We start from the raw sequence: 20,131 nt of genomic DNA, 5'->3' as shown, positions 1-20,131 counted from the left end.
CTGAGCAGCCTATCATTTTCTGCACTTCTTTATATGTTTTCCCCTCTCCAATCAACTTTTTAATCAAGGTACGCTGTTCTTCTGAACAATGTCTGGAACGACCCATTTTCTTGAGAATTTCAGAGAGAAATGCACTGTAACCAGCATGTACAACATTTGCTGCCTTCCTTCCTTAAATAAGGGCAATAATTACAATCTGTTTTTCAAAGAATGAATGACCTCACTAATAGAACTCCACACTGCTATTATTTTGAACATGCCCCTTTCAATTAGTGATTAAATTACACAGAATCAGCAGCATGCATGTCATGACTGTTGGGTCTGTTGAATTTCTATTGCTCTACTACACCTGCTAGGAAATTATTTGCCATGTAGAAATATCATTTCTACCAAAAACAGTGATTGATCAGGTTAGTGATTTCTGACTGCTATTATTTTGAACACAACTGTATATGAATATATGATGTGTGATATGTATATACCTTGTGATACTTGTTGTATAGGCTCTGTACAATCCAGATGAGCGGTGTGCTGATAAGGGTGAGCAGTGTCAGCTTCCAGGACACCAATATCATAAAGTAATAGTGACCGATGCATTTCACCAGCATCCTCAGGGTGATGTTCACATTGGCAGCGATGGAGCGGCTCACCAGTGCCGTGTCTTGTGACAGCCGAGACGTGATCTCTCCTGTAAGGCGATGACAATCAGGTAACACTTATTACTAATTAGTGATGTCTTTTCCTTCCTGCAACTCTGAATCTATGTAAAAAACAATTGTTCTGAACAACCTTCAAGGCAGGATCACCAGGTATTATTTAAATGAAACTGTAGACTGAAAATTACTTCTGAAATAACAAAAATAAAAATGACATCTGAAGTGTTGGATGCTGGTGTTCCCCGTTACGCTCTATGGTTTTCTCCACTGGCAGGACACAGAGGCCAGTGGAAGCAACCAGGGTGCAGAAGGGGACCAAGCCTGAGATATGCAATGCAGCCAATAGGTACAGTTAGTATTAATGACTTGTTTTTCAGGAAGCACAGCTTTTCACATTTTGAAAGTGATGAATCACTTTTAACACACTAAAAATTTAAATACGAGATGTTCTTGATTTGGTTTTTATTTACTTTAGGAAGACAAGCACATGCAGCATTCTGGGATACCACGGTACCTGTTTTAGTTGTTTCAAAGAAGGCAATGTCCTGTTTAGCAAAGGCTCGAAAGAGTAGGCCCCTTAATCGGATATTGAGGCGAGCCATGGAGAATATGAATAGTCCTCCTCGGCATCCTGCAGAGACAGAACTATGGAGAAACAGGGATACAAAGTTATTAGTAACCCGACATACCAATATTACAGATCATTTTTGAATCAAGTGGGAAGTAGCAGTAATTTTCTTGGGATCAACAGAATAGAAATCATTAAGGAATTAAAAGAGAAGAAGGGAGATATTTTTACTAGAATAGATGAGTGGAAATATCATCAATTAAAATGTTTCATTGGAAATCTCCCGAAAGGAGGAAGAGGCAAGTCCTGGAAACGCGTCAGCCTTTTGGATGTCTAAACTCCCTACTGCGGACTGTTACTCAGCGTGGTGTTGACCCAGCTGTTCTTTATGATGTGCCTTGACTATATTGTCGTTTGTGAGTACAACACCTACTTTATTGCTTATTAAACATTGTTTATGGTAATGCACTAGGCCTGTGCGCCCTCTGTTTTGTCTTTCCTCATTCAGTATATTTGGATTTCCCCGGTCCATTTGAGGGCAGCAAGGTGTGCATGTTCCAGGACATTCTTAATGTGGTTGTAGCATCGAGTCCATCCCTAAGCGCAGGAGCATTTGTGTTTGCGAAATCTCCCGAAACCCCTGAGATTAAAAAAGGAGTGGAATATGTTTGAAAGGCTGTTAGAAACATGAAGGGATGGGAAGCACGGTATTGCTAAAATCTATACAATACTCACAGAATTAGACACAAACACAAAGTTAATTTTTATAACAAAATGGGAAAGGGATATGGAAGTAGTGTTAGATGAGGATAAACAGGAAAAGATATTTAGATTGATACACGAGAATGTTAGTATGAGAGAGGTGGAGATTAATTATAAGTGTTTGACACGATGGCATATTACACCGAGTATTGAGCATAAGATGAGTGGGGAAAATTCAAAAATGTGTTGGAGAGGATGTGGAGAGATGGGCACGGTGTTTCACATATGGTGGGAATGTCCGAAAATTCAAGCTTTTTGGAAGACAATAGTTAAATTGATTGAAATAATAACTGGAAATGACATAGGGTTAGACCCAACGATGTGTCTCCTACATAATATTGAGACATCAGTAAACAAATACAAAGAATCAGGCGTATGGTACTATTTAAACGCTGCAAAAGGTTTGATACCCAAGTTTTGGCAGAAAACAGAGGTGCCGAAGGAGGAAGACTGGATCAATAGAGTAAACCAGATTGGTAGAATGGAAAAATTTTACCATATGCAGGAAGATAAGATGGGAGTATATTATACGAGATGGGAAAAATGGGAAAAATCAGGATTGAAAGAGAAATATAGAAAACTATAAACTACGACGTTACCTAAAGTCATTAGGCCTCGAGAGATTAGAGTGGGTGAGAGCTTGCAGAGGGGAGGGAGGGGGGAGGGGGGGTGGGAATGGGTTGGGACGGTTGGGAAAGAAAAGAGTTTTTGGAAGGGGAAATGTAGAAATGTAATGAATATTTATATGTGTTGTGTCTCCTTTATGGATTTTTGTAATAACATGAAAAATTAATAAATATTTAAATTAAAAAAAAAAAAAAAAAAAAAAACAGAATAGAAATCAGCTGTGTTGTAAACTGTGCTCATAGTTATATGTCTCTATGATTGCTAGGGGAAACTCTTAATTATGTTTAAATGTCTTTGTAAAAAGATGATGTACCATGACAGTTAGCCAATGGAAGGTATCACTTTGACAGCATTTGTTGGCTTTCCCACCATTGCCTTGAAAGCTTAAAGTTATACTAAACCTAAAAACGCTCTTTATCTTAATGCATTGCTTGCATTAAGGTAAAAAAACGTTTTCTATTTGTCTGTGCTCCCCCTTCTCTGTGTGAAGGGGAAGAGAGGGGAGAAGAGATCAGCGCTGTGCACAACTGCATCTTTTCTCCACTCTCTTCCTCTTCACACAGGTACTTGAACAGCAGTAGGAGCCATTGGCTCTTGCAGCTGTCAATCAAACGTAGTGACGAGGAAGTGGGTGGGCAGGGCTAAGTGTATGTCTATGGAGTGCGACTCCGTAGATACACAGGTCGGGAGCGTGCACAGTGTGTGTCCTCATAGCAAACAGCTTGCTATGGGGGACACACAAAAAGGAGGAGCCGAGATAACCGACGGGGACCTGAGAAGAGGAGGATTGGGCCTGGACATGTTTGGTATTTTAATTGAAAAAAAAAAAAATTCAGACTTTAGTAACAATTCAAAATTAAGGTATTAGAGAAAATCAACCTTACAGTGCCCCTTTCCCCCCCTACCCCAAGCTGCAAGGGTTAGGTGGAGCTGAATGAGAAATATAAAGTAGGAAAGTAGGTGTTATCCCAATTTGGCTGCAAAAGTGCAAATACTATTTAAGTCAATGTTTCTACTAAATATACACAGTTCATGGTTTACTAACCTTGTGACAGAAAAGAAGGCCATGTACAAAATGGCCAACAGGAACTCTGTCTCCTTGTAGTTGTTGGACAAGATGTCAATCACACGTCCCATGTAGTATGGAATAGATATTTCCACTGGAGATAATGACAGGGATAGGTTAGCATGGTACTTCCAGTAAATATATGGTACTATTTTTTCCATACATTTTTATTAAGAATTAAATTAAACAAGCAAACATAGACAAAGTGGTGACATTAATATAAAGCTCTCCATACAATATAGTGCATCCATAATGGCAGAATTTAGATATTCTGTTGGGTCTCACCCACAAATTTGACTCATCCAAATATTGTAGGTTGAAAAAGCCTGCCAGCTTTCAGGGGTTTACATGATGATGGTGGTTGAGGTTTTGCATGCGGTGGCTTGTCGTTTCATCAGTAGAGTCTAATATTACCAGTGTATGTATTTACATATTAGTCCGTTTCTTTTCCAGATCTACAGTTAGGTCCATATATATTTGGACACAGGCACAATTTTAGTTTTTTTCAGGTATTTACCAAAACATATTGAAGCTATAGTTCTATAATGGGTATGGGCTGAAAGTGCACACTCTCAGGTTTAATTTGAGGGTATTTACATCCAAATTGGAGGAAGGGTTTAGGAATTACAGCTCTTAAGAGTAGCCATCCCCCCTTTTTCCAGGGACCAAAAGTAATTGGACAATTCAATCAAAACCTGTTTCATGGCCAGGTGTGGGCTACTCCTTTGTTATTTCTTCATCAATTAAACAGGTAAAATGTCTGGAGTTGATTATAAGTGTAGTATTGGAATCTATTGGATGTACATACCCTCAAATTGAACCTGAGAGTGTGCACTTTCAGCCCATATCCATTATATAACAATAGCTTGAATATGTTTAAAATACCTGAAAAATCTAAAATTGTGCCTGTGTCCAAATATATATGGACCTAACTGCTATGTGGATCAATGGACCTTGTTTACCAAAATATGTAAAGGAAGAACTGTCCCAGCCTGTGTGCTGACCTTGACAGCTAATAGAATTCTTATTTTCAATCTTCCATAGTGAACTAAAAAGACAGAATAAGATTGGGTGCTGTAGCCAATACAGACTGAGACAGAGGGTGCGAATATTGAGGCCTCTCGATGTTTAGGGTCCTGTCTGCCCAGTCTATGTTGACTGTGACAGCCAATACAATTCTTCTTTTCATTCCTCCATAGTGCACTAGGAAAGAGAGAATAAGACTGGGTGATGTGGCCAATACAGACCGAGACTAGGAGTGCTAATACTGTGGTCTGTAGATGTTTAGGATCATGTCTGCACCCAATCTTATTCTCACTTTCCTACTGACCCTGTCAGCCAATACAATTCTTCTTTTCATTCCTCCATAGTGAACTAGGAAAGAGAGAATAAGATTGGGTGCTGTGGCCAATGCAGACTGAGACAAGGGGTGCTAATACTGAGCTCTCTGGATATTTTGGATCCTGTCCACTAAGCTTGTGTTGACCATGACAGCCCATACAATTTTTATTTTGATTCCTCCATAGTGAACTAGGAAAAAGAATAAGATTGGGTGCTGTGGCCAATACAGACTGAGGCAAGGGGTGCTAATACTGAGCTCTCTGGATATTTACTATCCTGTCCCTAAGCCTTTGTTGACCTTGACAGCCAATACAATTCTTCTGTTCATTTACCCATAATGGACTAGGAAAGAAAGAATACGATCGGGTGCTGTGAACAATGGAGACTGAGACGAGTGGTGCCAATACTGGGGCCTCTGGATATTTAAGATCCTCTCCATTAAGCCTTTGTTGACCTAGACAGCCAATAAAATTCTTCTGTTCATTTCCCCATAGTGCACTAGGAAAGAGAGCATAAGATTGGGTACTGTGCACAATGGAGACTGAGACAAGGAGTGCTAATACTGAGGCCTCTGGATGTTTAGGACCCTCTCTACCTTGTTTCCATAGTAAGATTTGTCTGGTTCTGGATTCTGTACTAAATGCCCAGACAAATTCATCTATAAAACAACTGATGGTAAGGGCTGAGCTGTTATGTCTCCCCAGCTGTACAGAAACATTGTTATATGGGGGAACCAAGAAGGTCATTTACTGTCTAAGCTTATACATGGAGCAATGCAGAGCCTACACAGGGGTTAGACCCTGAGTTCCAGCAGATGAACAGACTGGTGGGAAAGCAAGTAACAATAGTCGGAGGTAAGTATTGGTAGGAGGGGGGATGGAGAATCTTCTAAGAGAACCTGTCACTTTGACAGATTCTCTTTATTAATATGGTAATAATCTTCTCCGTGTATTCTCATATGACATGTCCAGACACATGTATTGCAAGTGCATTAAACCTTTGTAGACACATACAAAAATAAACTGAACTCTGCTGAGGTCAATGTAGTGTTATTGTTCCAGATGAAACAAATGCCCTTTCATGGGCTATGGTTAAGCCCTGTAATAGGGAAAAAAGCACCAGTAAAAGCAAAATGGGACTGGGTGTTTGATTCACCTTGAACAATAGCATTAAGTTGAACAATGACATGAGAAGAGTGCTGCCTCTTCATTTATGACCCAGGGCAGATCGGGAAGATCTTAGTGCTGCCTGGGCACCTTGAAGACCGTAGAGTTGAGCCTAATACTTTTACAGAGTTTTTGGAACTTACACATCAGTGCAAGAGTCAGGAACACAAAAGCTGGGGTCAGTAGATGCCAGTCCGGTTTGGAAAGCTTTATGAGCCTGATGAAGTTCTCCCTTTCCTTCTTCTTTCCATTTCCATTTCCCTCAGGATCCTCTTCTGGAAATATAACAGGGGACAGCAGATCCCAGAGCAGTAAGGCCAGAGACAAGGGCAAGTGATAGAGCAAAGAGTTGACCAGGCCCAAGTGTAGTTCTGGAGCCTGGGAGAAGAGAAGGAATCGGAGGGTCTGGTACAGAGGAGGTGCCAGGCAAAGCATCAGGACGTAGAGAAGAGTTGATGGGATCCACCAAGGATGGGGGAGTTTCTGGGAAACAGCTTTTAGAAGGGGGACTTTAATAAGATTCACCAGCCACACGGCCTCCAGGAAATATATAGGGTAGTATTTATATACAAGGAAGGAAAATACATGACTTAGAGAGGAGTCCAGCAAGAAGATAATGAGTGGAAAACAGAAGGAGATCATTGTGAAAAGTCGTCCAAAGACCTGAAACACAAAATAGAGACCTGTTAATATGTGCATGGAGACAAGGTGAATAAACCAGCCATTCTCAACCTTTCCAACATCGTGGAACCCTGCAAATAATTTTCCATTCTCAATATTAATTATCATATCTAGAGCTCATTATTTATTAGTGTGTTGGTCACTAGGAATAATGTTCCTTAAATTGGTTCTAAAGCCTTGAGATTTTTTAGCTTAATGTGTTCTATGCATTATGGTAAAAATCCTTCTGTGATGCAGGATCCCCCAAGCTCATTCTTACCTGAGCCCGATCCGATCCAGCGATGTGCATGAGAGCAGTGGCTCTCAGTGGCTCTCACCACTGTCTACCTCCGCACTGGGCAGAGTGATAAAAGCGCGAGCCAGTTGCTCCCTGTGCTGTCAATCAAATGTTGTGACGACGGAGCAATTTCAATGTCATAGACGCAGGCAGGGCAGCTCGGGAGCGAGCACACACGGGTGTCCCCATAGAAAGCAGCTTTCCATGGGGGCACTCGTCAAAGAGGTGGAGCCTGGAGCCCCAGCGGGGGACCTCAGAAGAGGAGGAATGGGGCTGCTCTGTGCAAAACCATTGTGAAGAGCAGGTAAGTATATCATGTTCGTTATTTTAATTTAAAAAAGTGTACTGTCACTTTAATGAGGTTCTTCAGTCTTTTTGAAAAAAAAAATAAAAGGCATCAGCTACAAATACTGTAGCTGATGACTTTAATAAAAGGACACTTACCTGTTCTGAGATTCAGCGCTGTTCTCTTTCAGGATGGTTCTTTGTTGGTTCCCAGAGCTGGCATGTTTACTGTGGGCAGCTGGATGGAGGTCCATATTGCACTTTGTGAATGGTCCCGCAGCCTTCTGGGACATATGACGTGTTCCCAGTAGGTTGAGGGTGGGAGAGAAAAACATCCAGTTGATCATCCTGGTGATCTGACCGGAGGTGGAAGAAACCAGGTACCTGCTCCTCCCCCCAAAAAAAAAGAAGAGGAGGGGGAGAGAGGGACAAAAAGTAGAACTTTTTTTCATAGGAATGTTCACATGAAGACTCTCATCAGTAAATTAGAGACTTGACAAATGTCATTCAAACGTACAACAATTTTTTTACGACAAAGTTTTAACATTCAATTTTGGATTAAATAGAAATTCCCAAATGGAAAACTGCATTCACTGTTAAAATGTTGTTCTTATTACTTTTACTTTTCCATTCTGCTCCAAATTTTCTCATCACTGAGGCTGAATATAAACATCTGTTTGGCCCTACTAACCATAATAAAAATTGAATGAATGTTCCAAAAATTTACAATGGAACTCCATCCATGTATGGCCAGCTTAACACCTACAGTATGCTCACTGGAAGAACCACCAGATTTAGATAGCTAAAAATATAATTGGTGTCAGTGGTTACTTAGTGCCAATGGGGGGCATTGGTGGTCTATTCAGTTGCTTGGGAGACTTTGGGAGGCACCTGTGTGCTGGTGGACTATTTAAGTTTGTTACTTACAGTTATATGAGTGGCAAAAATTGCTGATTGCTCAATAAACCCCCTAGCAACATCTCTCTAGGTACCCTAGGATTCTGCACAACCCAGGTGGGGAAAGGCTGGAATAGACTCATTTACCCCCGGTTCACACCTAAGCGTTTTCCACAGCGTTTTACAGAAACGCACTACAGTCCATTTACCATGATTTCCTATGGGACACGTTCACATCTCAGCATTTTCACCAGATGCATTTTTTTGGAAAGGGTCAGGGATTTGTTTTAACGCAAAAAGTAGCATTTTTAGTTCTATAGACCTCAATGGAAATACTGCAGAAAAGCACGTAGTGTATTTTTGCTGCGTTTTTGATGTGTTTTTGCCGCGTTTTGCATTTTAAATCTACCTAGCAACAAGAAAAATTAAAAACAAAATGCAGCAAAAACGCAAGTGCAAAAATGCAAAATGCAACGCAAAACATAATGCAAAAATGGATCAAAATCAAACTGCATAGGTGTGAACCTAGCCTTAGCAACACTCTAAGGCTAGGTTCACACCTATGCAGTTCTGCATTTGATCCGTTTCTGCAGCGCGTATTTGTACGTGCGGTTTTTACGCAATTTTGATGCATTTGGAGTGTTTTTTTTCTTGTTGCTAGGCAGATTTAAAATGCAAAACGCATCAAAAACGCACTACATGCTTTTCTGCAGTCTACAGATCCAAAAATGCTACTTTTTGCTTTCAAAAAAGTCCCTGATCCTTTCCAAAAAACACAAAAAAGGGAAATGTGAACATGTCTCATAGGAAATCATGTTAAACGGACTGTAGTGCGTTTCTGCAAAACGCTGTGGAAAACGCAGGTAAGGCTGCATTCACACCTGAGTGTTGCGTTTTTTTGGGGGGGGCGTTTGTCGAACATTTGCATGCGCATTTTTGAGCTCAGGTGTGAATGGGGCCTAAAGCTGATAAGAAACCAAATGCCCTCAAACCACTTGCATTTAGAAAATAAGTATATTAATCTGCCGGGAACACAGCTTCCATCTTCCATTAGCAGATTTATTTAGTATAATATAATAACATATACGTGAATGCAGCGCCAAAATTACATAAAATTAAATTATTAAGCTGCTAAACCTCACCCCTTAAAAAAAGGTAACAATATAAATCAAATAAAAAGGTTGCACTTATATGATAAATAAATCAAAAACTTATATTGTGAAATAAATAAAAATACATTTTTTTATTCTTATTTATTTCACAATATAAGTTTTTGATTTATTTATGTTATAAGCGCAACCTTTTTATTTGATTTAGATTTATTTAGTAGTTTGGTATCCCATCTGCAGAAATTATATTTAGTGCTACCATTTTATCTTGTTAACATGCTAGGCATAGATTATTATTGTTTTTTTTCTACAAGGCTTCCTGGTGAGCCGATCGTATTGTGCGCCATTTTAAAGCTTGTTCCTCAAAATAAATCTATAAAATGTCGGGGTTATGAAGAAACTGAAAGTAAGTTGATGATTTAAGTTGGCAAACGTCCAGCATCCGTCACAGCGTGGCTGGATTGGTAATGCTGCCGCAGCAACACGTAGAGCAGAGCGGCGAGGTGGAAGCTGATCAGAGACAGTCAGCCACAAAACTCTTTTGCAGGACATAGATTGGTAGAAAATCGGCCGATTTTCGCACTGTTAATGGGTTAATAGGTCGGCCATTTTTCAGGGTTTTGGCACATTTTTATATCGGTGAAGTTGGAAAAGATCGGCCAATTTTGCCGATCGGACGATTTTCTCAGCAAAGATGGGCAAATCGGCTGATCTTTTTACCAATAAAAAATCTGCGCATGAGCCGTGACCTGGAAGAAGAAGCAGAAAAGAAGTAGAAGAAGAAAAAGAAGAAGAATAAGAAAAAGAGGAATAAGAATTCCAGTCCGCTATTATATTTGACATGAAAAGTATTGTGGTTGCAACAATGTATCTATTTGTATCCAAATAAAAACATCTGTATAACAAATGGATACAAATAGATACATTGTTGCAACCGCAATACCTTTTCATGTCAAATATAATAGCGGAGCTCTCTGCAAGGGACAGAAGGAATTAAATGCCGGCTGTAGACAGGACAAAAATCGGACGATTTTTTTTACCGTTGGCAGTAACGTCGGCCGATTGAACGACCAATTTTTCATTTTTTTTTTTAAAACGGTCAGTTTTCGACCCGTCTATGGCCTGCATTATTCTGCAATGACTCTGGGGTTCCAGCATGGGGCCAGATTGTGTTTTCTTTAATATATAAAAGGGGAAAAAATGTATAATATATACAGCATACCAGTGATTGTCAAATTTGCTTTGAATCTAGGAGCCATTTTTTTTTTCAGCGTAGCGTGGGTTGTCAGCGCTTCTGGGCGACAAGCTTCACACGATGTGATCTGCCGCGCTACAATCACAGGAAAAACCATGCCACGTTTTAGCTGCCACTGAAAACAAAGCACCTGAACTTGCATTTTGCGATCACAGCGTTTCTGCTGCGATCCCAAAGCGCCCAAGTGTGAGTGGAGCCACTCTGGTTCAAACATGTGCGATTCTGGATGCATTTTCAAACTCACAAATTCGCATGACAGGCTAGATAGTATGTGTTCCTACTGAGGTGGTTCACACAGATGCAATCCACGGGGATTGTGTTTTGAGTGCCAAAAAGGGTCCTGCGCAAGTTTGTAGCAGTGCGTTTCAGATTTGCAAATGATATAGTACAATGGCATGCAGAGATACAGTAAGTGTTCACATGGGATTGCTATTGACAGGAATTTTTGAGTTAAAGCCTATGTGAGACAATTTTGCATTGAAGTCAATGGGAGGTGATTTTGCATTGAAGTCAAAGGGAGGTGATTTTGCATTGAAGTCAATGCGAGATGATTTTGCATTGAAGTCAATGGGATGTGATTTTGCATTGAAGTCAATGGGATGTGATTTTGCATTGAAGTCAATGGGAGGCAATTTTGCATTGAAGCCAATGGAAGCCAATTTTGCATTGAAGCCAATAGAAGCCAATTTTGCATTGAAGCCAATGGGAGGCAGTGTGTAAACCCAGGCATCAGGATGCAATTCATGTCGTCATAGCGACCTAGGATCTATCGAGCCCTGCGGCACACTTCAAAACTAAGGGAAATTAATAAATAAATAAAAAGATTTAATTTCAAAGCCATATATATATGTATATATAGGTAACACCCCTAACCATTTCTTAGTGTAGCTGTAGGTGGAATTTAAGGCTTTGTTTACACTGCCATGGCCGATCACTTGAAACATGATGAGGTGGTGATATGTAGGGGGGGGGGGGAGGAAGAGTGGAATTTACACTTTTGGGTGAAGTTGTGCTTTAACCCCTCGCCTACCGGGCACTTTTACCCCCTTCCTGCCCAGGCCAATTTTCAGCTTTCAGCGCTGTCACACTTTGAATGACAATTACAAAAAAATTATTTTTTTTAGACAGATAGAGCTTTCTTTTGGTGGTATTTAATCACCTCTGGGATTTTATTTTTTGCTGAACAAACAAAAAAAGACCAAAAATTTTGAAAAAAAAAAGTTTTTCTTAGTTTCTGTTATGAAGTTTTGTAAATAAGTAATTTTTCTCCTTCGCTGATGGGCACTGATAGGCTGCACTAATGAGGAGTCACTGATGGGCACTGATAGGCTGCACTAATGAGGAGTCACTGATGGGCACTGATAGGCTGCACTAATGAGGAGTCACTGATGAGCACTGATAGGCTGCACTAATGAGGAGTCACTGATGAGCACTGATAGGCTGCACTAATGAGGAGTCACTGATGGGCACTGATAGGCTGCACTAATGAGGAGTCACTGATGGACACTGATAGGCTGCACCAATGAGGAGTCACTGATGGGTACTGATAGGCCGCACTGATATATGGCACTGATGAGGCAGCACTGATGGGCACTGGTGGGCTGCACCAATGAGGAGTCACTGATGGGCACTGATAGGCTGCACTGACATGTGGCACTGATAAGGCGACACTGATGGGCACTGATAGGCAGCACTGATGGGCACTGATAGGCTGCACCAATGAGGAGTCACTGATGGGCACTGATAGGCTGCACTAATGAGGAGTCACGGATGGGCACTAATAGGCTGCACCAACGAGGAATCACTGATTGGCACTGATAGGCTGCACCAATGAGGAGTCACTGAAGGGCACTGATAGGCAGCACTGATATGTGGCACTGATGAGGTGGCACTGTTAGGCGGCACTGATGGGCACTGATAGGCAGCACTGATGGGCACTGATTCAACTGATGGGCACTGATTGCCAGCACACATGGACACTGATGGCACTACACTGATGATCATGGCACTGATGATCAGTGTAGATGTCCCCCTGAAAAATGCTACTTACCAGCTCTCCCCTCCTCACACGCTGTCAGCGCGAGGAGAGGACTGCCGATAACTGGCAATTCCTATTTACCTGGTGAACGGCTGTGATTGGCTCGTTCCTTAGGACACAACGATCACAGATCGCGTGCAGTGCATGCTCCAGGGGGCACGCGGGAGGCGGGGTTCTGGGATGACATCCATGGACGCCGTCCCAGAACTAGCCGACCGCGATGTAGCTGTATTTTTCCTACAGTGCGGTCGGGAACTGGATTTATAAAACGGGGTATATAAAAAAAAATTAGCAGAGCAATTCATCTCGTAAAATGACCTGTATATTCATTCTGTGCAAACGGGGGGCAAAATCAGACGTCATTATGCTATTTTCTCTCCTGGTTGAATGCGTTTCATTCATACAGTATAGAGGGAATCATAAAAATACCACAACATGGCCTCTAGATGGAGGTGAGGATCATAGCATAAAGTATTTGTATTCCTGGGATCACCAGCTCCATGCAACACAACACAAACCTCGCCCTCTATTACACAAGATGGCATCACTGTACCAGTGTGCAAGGAGAACAACATGGCATGCAGTACTTTCCTTCCTGCGACCCAGAACAGTGCAGAGAAATCCACCGCATTGTACTGCAGCAGCAGCGGAGGAAGCAGGTGAACAAGGAGAGAGCAGGAGCTGCATAAGCTGATGCTTCCTCTGCAGCGCGGCTCCTGTCTTAGACTAGGGTCACACCTCAGCATTTTCCACTGCGTTTTGCAGAAACGCACAGCAGACCATTTAACATGATTTCCTATGGGAAGATTCACATCTCTGCGTTTTCACCCGGTGCGTTTTTTTGAAAAGGGTCAGGAACTTTTTTTAAACGCAAACTTTGCATTTTTGTTCCATAGACTTCAATGAAGATGCTGCAGAAAAGTATGTATTGCAGTTTTGATGCATTTTTTATGTATTTTTGATGCATGTTGCATTTTATTCAGTTAAAAAAAAAGCAAAATGCATCAAAAACACATGTACAAAAACACAAAATGCACCGCAGAAACGGATCAAACGCAAACTGCATAGGTGTAACCCTAGCCTTAGGCGGAGTGATACCAACTGCACTCCACCCGGGACATTTCTAGCAGCTTGGAGAGCGATGCCAGCAGAAGAGTGTATAAAACATCACACCCACTGCGCTGTTGCAACCGCAGCACATCAATGTGAAAGCAGTCTTATAAAGGGATCAGGACAGTAGGGACTCTTTTGCGGTTTGGGGGATGGTAAAAGAAGTGTCTTTACCATACCACCCAACCACTGGTGTAGCACCAGGGGTCGCAATGGTGACCCTGCTCTATGCTCCGGGGGGCCGTGCTGCCTCCCTTTCACATTCTGTTTTACGCTTGGACCAGAGAGGCAGCGGGGGCGGCATATACAGAAACTGATCCTTTCCATTTTCCTCCTGCAACTGTGAAAGCTGGCTTCTCCTCCTCTCCCTCCCGCCGGCATTCAGCAGCTGCAGGAGGAAAATGTTCATTATGATATTCAGAATAAAGCAATCGATATTCTGAACAGTTTAATTTCATTGTGGCCCGCGACCGGTTACCAAATCATTGAAGTGGCCCTCACTCTTCAAAGCTTGTGTGTGCGTGTTACTTTACTGGATCTGTTTAGTAGTTTGGTTACATAGTTACTGTAACGGAACCGACCCAGACTGCACTTGGGTACTTCCATTAGGATACAGCTTCCCCATCTGAACACCGACCACAGACACCACCGCTGACCATACAAGACTAGACGACACCAGTCTTGAAGTAAACCGGGAAATAGACTCTTTTATTTTAACACAGATACAAAATATATACATTCAAGGGAATAACCCCCCCTCCCTGCATAATGACACAGGGCGGGGCAATCTACCTTTAGTAACAAGACACACACCAGCAGACAGTCCCATCAGTAGGGAGGGCTGCAGGAAACACCCCCACCAAGCCAATATACAAACACATATATCCCATAATAGTTTGCTCCCAAGCAAGACACACAATAGAACAATGGAATGCAACCACATGGCATTAACCATTTGAATACCGGGCAATTTTCCCCCTTCCTGCCCAGGCCATTTTTCAGGTTTCAGCGCTCTCACACTTTGAAGGACAATTGCGCGGTCATACAACATTGTACCCAAACTAAAATTTTATCATTTTCTTCACACAAGTAGAGCTTTCTTTTGGTGGTATTTAATCACCGCTGGGGTTTTTATTTTTTGCTACATTATCAAAAAAAGACAGAAAATTTTGAAAAAAAACACGTTTTTCTTTGTTTCTGTTATAAAAGTTTGCAAATAAATAATTGTTCATCATAAATTTAGGCCGAGATGTATTCTGCTACATGTCTTTGGTGAAAATAACCCAAATTAGGATGTATTTTTTAGTTTGTAGGAAAGTTATAGAGTTCACAAACTATGGTATAGATCTGAATATTGATCAATCCTGAAGTTCTGACGGCCAATCTAGTTTCTTGAGGTCCAAGAATGTCAGAACAGTACAGATATCCCCCAAATGACCCCTTTTTGCAGAGTAGACAGTCTGACTTACTTCATAAGAGGCATGGTGAGTTTTTTGAAGTTGTATTTTTTTTTGTCACAATTTTTCAGAAAATGAAAAAGTGCAAAAAATTATTTTCACTATTTTTTTTTTTACATACTGTCACCAGTGCAGTACAGCGTCTTCATATAACTGGCATGGCGGTGATCAGGGACACTGACTGGTGATAGTATGAAAAAAAAAAAAAATTTTTTTTTTATTTTTTATTATATTTTTTTATTTTTTTTTTCATATTTCACTATGTCCAAAGTAGTACAATGTTACTATAGTAACATTGTACTACTTTGGGAAAGTGATCAGTATTTTTTTTTTTTTTTTACACAATTTGCTTATAGCAAAGAATTACTTTGCTATAAGCAAACATTTACCTGAATGACATCGATTCAATCAGATTTTTTTTTTTTTTTTTGTGCTTAGCTATGATTTGGCTACAGCTAATCACATGATATGTGCATGTGATTAGCTGTGACCATTCACAGCTAGACACTAGTATACAATGGATGGCATGAATGAAGCCATCCATTGTATACAACTGTCATGTAACCTGCTGTGACCAATCACAGCAGGTCACATGGTACCGGCAACGGGGCCGATACTGAGATCTGTCATCGGCCTTGTCCGAGGTACACGGCCGGTGACAGATCGCGCCGCTGCGCGGCTCTGCAATCGCGAAAAGTGCGGGAGGACGCCATTTGGCGTCCAACCCGGAAATCCAGTACATTTTGCCGGCCACCTTTTGGCTATTGGCCGGGCGTGTATTGGTTAAACAATCAACAACCCCAACCCCAATATTAGGACAGATCACCCTGTACCCCTAACAGGCACAGGGTGACTTACACATAATAGGGATATGGGGAGCTGAGACAGGGGTCTCCCCACCTCTCCAAAGTGAGCTGGTTCCATGGACCCCCCACCCAAAGTGACTCCTGTCACAGTTACATTCACACACAGTTAGTCTGGCTGAAAAAAAGACAAAACTCCATCCAGTTCAACCATTAAAAAAAAGTTATAATCCTACACTCACAGTTGATCCAGAGGAAGGCAAAAAAAACCAGCAAAGCACGATCCAATTTGCTGCTGCTGGGAAAAAAAATCCTTCCTGATCCCCCGAGAGGCAATCGGATATTCCCTGGATCAACTTTACCTATAAATGTTATATCCAGTTATATTCTGTGTATCCAAGAAACAATCCAGGCTTTTGTTAAAGCAATCCACTGAGCTGGCCAGAACCCTACTGGTGTCATACTGTATCTGCAGAAATTATATTTAATGTTCTCATTTTTATTTTTTGCTAATTCTAACATGTTCGGCATTAACTTTTTTTTTTTATTACAAGGCTTCCTGGTGAGCAGTTCGTATCATCCGCCATTTTGAGGTTTGTTCCTCGGAAAAGTACATAAAATGTCGGAGTTATGAAGAAACTGAAAGTAAGTTGAGGATTTAAGTTGGCAAACATCCAGCATCCGTCACAGCGTGGCTGAATTGGTAATGCTGCCGCAGCAACACATAAAGCAGAACGGAGAGGGGGAACCTGACCACTTCTCTAAGAAAGTCAAAAGTCTGATTCTGAAGTTCCGGCATGGGGCCAGATGACTTCTTAGGTCAGGTTCACACTATATGCAGGTGCTGGACTGCAGGCTTTCCCTCGCCCAGGGGCGGACTGACCATTTGGAAACTTGGGCACTGCCCGAGGGCCCGGGGTCAGTAGGGGGCCCCATGAGATGCCCCTGGTACCTTTTTCATAGGCTTTTTTGAGTTTGGGCAAGAACACAGGGGCCCCATGATCCCCTATTGCCCGGGGGCCCCATGAGTTGTCAGTCCGCCCCTGCCCTTGTCCATATCAAAAATGACCTGCTGTTGCCAGAGGTGCAAGGGTTCCGATAATTCTTAATGGCACCCCCATGCACTGAAAAACACAGTGCTTGGAACCGCCTATCACTATTCAATTTCCCTGCTGCTGCAATTTTGGAAATGAATGGGCTGCTGCTCCCGGGCAAATGTGGCCTCCGGGAAACTGAAGTGTGAACCTAGCCTTAGTTAGCCAGGTCAATACCGGACACTTTCACCCCTTCCTGCCCAGGCCCATTTTCACTGTATGCAAATGAACTTTTTGTCATTTTTTTTGAGACAGATAAAGCTTTATTTTGGTGGTATTGATTCAACCTCCCTGGCGGTATTCCTGAGTGTAGCTCGGGGTAAAATTTCAGTACCAAGAGCGGTAACCCCAAGCTACACTCGGGCTTACCATGCAGCGTTGCTCAGGGGGTCCCTGCAGCACTTACCTTGTCCTTCGCTCCCGCGATGTGTCCCCTGCAGCGTCCCCGGCCATCTCCTCCGACCGATGCCGGCATCCGGCTTCCGTGTTCCTGTCCCTGTAATGTCGGGACGTACGGGCGCCAGAACCGGCGGCAAATGTAAAAATTTTTAAAAATGTCATTTTTTTTTGTAAACGAATAGTACATAGTAAAACATTGCTGTTTCAAACCATTTCACATACATTTTGTCCTGAGTGCTTTGTCCTGTCCCCTGCCTGCATTTTTACTGTTCTTCTGCCTGGAAACTTAGAAAAGTCCATGGCGTCCAAAAAGCGTCCCTTTAGGTCAAAAGTGGTTTTAGACCGGCTAGAGAACAGCGATAGTAAATCAGAACCACTTGCAGAATTGAGTGATAATGATTCGTGGAGGAAATTCGTCATCAGACACTGAAAACGATTCTGCGACTTTGCTCAGCGATGTGCGAACTTGGCGCTATATTTCAAATTTCAGTGTTTTTGGTTTGATTATATTATTGAATTAAATGTATTATTATTATATTATTATTTTTTATGATTATTTATTAAATCATCTCTATCCCGCAGCGACTCCTCCTCTGATCCGCTGTTGACTCACCGAAAGTCCCATTCACTTTAATGTTACTCTTTAAGGGCTGGGTATTTTCAGAACATTCTCAGAGCTATTTGTCCTGTAAAACTGCACCTACATTTGTTCTGTGCAAATGGGGGTAAAAACGAATGTCATTATGCTACTTTCTCTCCGGGTTGAATGTTATTCATTATACAGAATACAGTGAATCAACAAAATACCAGATTATGGCCACTAGATGGAGCTGATAGATCATTATAGAAAAGAGTTTGTTGCCAGCTCCATGCAGCAGGAGACCTGGCGTCAGCTGTTACTCCCTATCATGGCGGCTCGCTGCACTGCGCTGGTGGTGGGCACTGAAAAAAGTAAGGTATGCAGTACCTTTTTTCAGCGCAGCGTGGTGCAATGAATTTCACTGCATTGCACATCAAACTGTATGAAATGACATCTCAAAGTTCTAACAAAAAAAGAAAAAAATTAAGCAATGCAATGAGCCAGTTTTTACCGCCCCACTGTCACCTGTCTAAACAAAGACACAAGACTGGACGCCACAGTTCAGCAGGAGGAAGGCCCAGCAGTGGCCTGTATCTGAACAGTGGAGAGTGGCTGCCCCAAGGCATCTATTTATTATTATTATTATTATACAGTATTTATAAAGCGCCAATAGTTCGCTCAGAGCTGTACATTACAAAGGGGGACATAACATGTGACAGAACAATAACAATACAATGCAAAACATGAGGGGATCGAGGGCCCTGCTCCTTGGAGCTTACAATCTAGGAGGGAGGGGATGGTGGCACAGGAGGAGATAGCTGTGGGGGATGGAGTGGTAGGAAGAGTGGAGGAGGTCGGCAGGTTAGCAGGGGGTGGGGTAGGCTTCCCTGAAGAGATGGGTTTTCAGGGTGCGCCTAAAGGAGAGGAGAGTAGGTGATAATCTGATGGGTTGGGGCAGGGAGTTCCAGAGGATGGGTGACACCCTGGAGAAGTCCTGGAGGCGGGCATGGGAGGAGGAGACAGGGAACTAGAGAGAAGGAGGTCTTGTGAGGAGCGGAGTGTGCGTGTTGGGCGGTACTTGGATATTAGGTCAGTGATGTAGTTCGGGGCAGTATGGTGGACGGCTTTGTGTTAGGATTTTGAATTTGATCCGTTGCGCAATCGGGAGCCAGTGGAGGGATTGGCAGAGAACATTTATTTATAAATGTTTTCACGAAGAATCACAAATTTTCTACATAAGATCACACTGAACAAAAAAAAGTGTGAATCTTGGGTGAAAGTTGGGTGAATCCTAGATTTGAAAACTGATATAATGACGCCTAAACCTGAATATTTTGCACTGAATCTCACTGCATAATATTTTCTTAAAGTGGTTCTAAAGTATCAGGTTTTATTGTCATGCCGTATATGCATGAAGGAGAAAAACCTTCTGTGTGTAGCAGCCCCCCCCCCCCACTAACACTTACCTGTGCCCCTCTGAATCCAGCGATGTCCATGAGAGGCTCGGTTCTCCAGGGACTCTCACTCCTGATTGGCTGAGGCAGCAGTGGGAGCCATTGGCTTCTGCTGCTGTTAATTACAGCCAGTGAGCCAATCAGGAGAGGGAGGGGGAAGGGATGGGCCACGGCTCTGTTTGTGAATGGACACACAAAGAGCAGTGACTCAGGAGAACACCTGCTCAGGTGCCCCCATGGCAAGCTGTTTGCTGTGGGGGCACCTGATAGGAGGTAGAGGCCAGGATCGCCGGGGGACCCAAGAAGTGGAGGATCAGAGCTGCTCTGTGCTAAACCACTACATACAGCAGCAGGGGCGGACTGACAACTCATGAGGACCCCGGGCAATAGGGGATCATTGGGTCACTGTGTCCTTGCCCAAAGTCAAAAAAGCCTATGAAAAAGGTACCAGGGGCATCTCATGGGGCCCCCTACTGACCCCGGGCCCTCGGGCAGTGCCCGAGTTT

The 20,131-nt window shown here is 42.4% G+C and overlaps 1 protein-coding gene across 2 annotated transcripts in view; it reads right to left on the bottom strand.

Annotated features, from left to right (window-relative positions):
- Window positions 1-20,131, bottom strand: part of TAP2 (transporter 2, ATP binding cassette subfamily B member) — a 58,988-nt gene that overhangs the window by 35,961 nt on the left and 2,896 nt on the right. The window contains exons 2-6 of one of the 2 annotated variants that reach the window (XM_089660857.1): window positions 7,589-7,813; window positions 6,330-6,849; window positions 3,659-3,773; window positions 1,171-1,301; window positions 483-688 (exon numbers count right to left, since the gene is read on the bottom strand). In XM_089660857.1, the coding sequence (XP_089516983.1) occupies window positions 483-688; window positions 1,171-1,301; window positions 3,659-3,773; window positions 6,330-6,828 (951 nt within the window). In that variant the 5' untranslated portion in view covers window positions 6,829-6,849; window positions 7,589-7,813. The remainder of the gene's footprint in view (window positions 1-482; window positions 689-1,170; window positions 1,302-3,658; window positions 3,774-6,329; window positions 6,850-7,588; window positions 7,814-20,131) is intronic. The other variant, XM_089660855.1, reaches the window with a different exon arrangement.

This window comes from Staurois parvus, unplaced genomic scaffold (genome assembly GCF_062004578.1).
Source record: "Staurois parvus isolate SC_StPar_1 unplaced genomic scaffold, SC_StPar_1.0 ptg001284l, whole genome shotgun sequence".
In the NCBI taxonomy this organism is placed as follows: domain Eukaryota; kingdom Metazoa; phylum Chordata; class Amphibia; order Anura; family Ranidae; genus Staurois; species Staurois parvus.
This window is presented reverse-complemented; position numbering and strand designations above follow the sequence as displayed.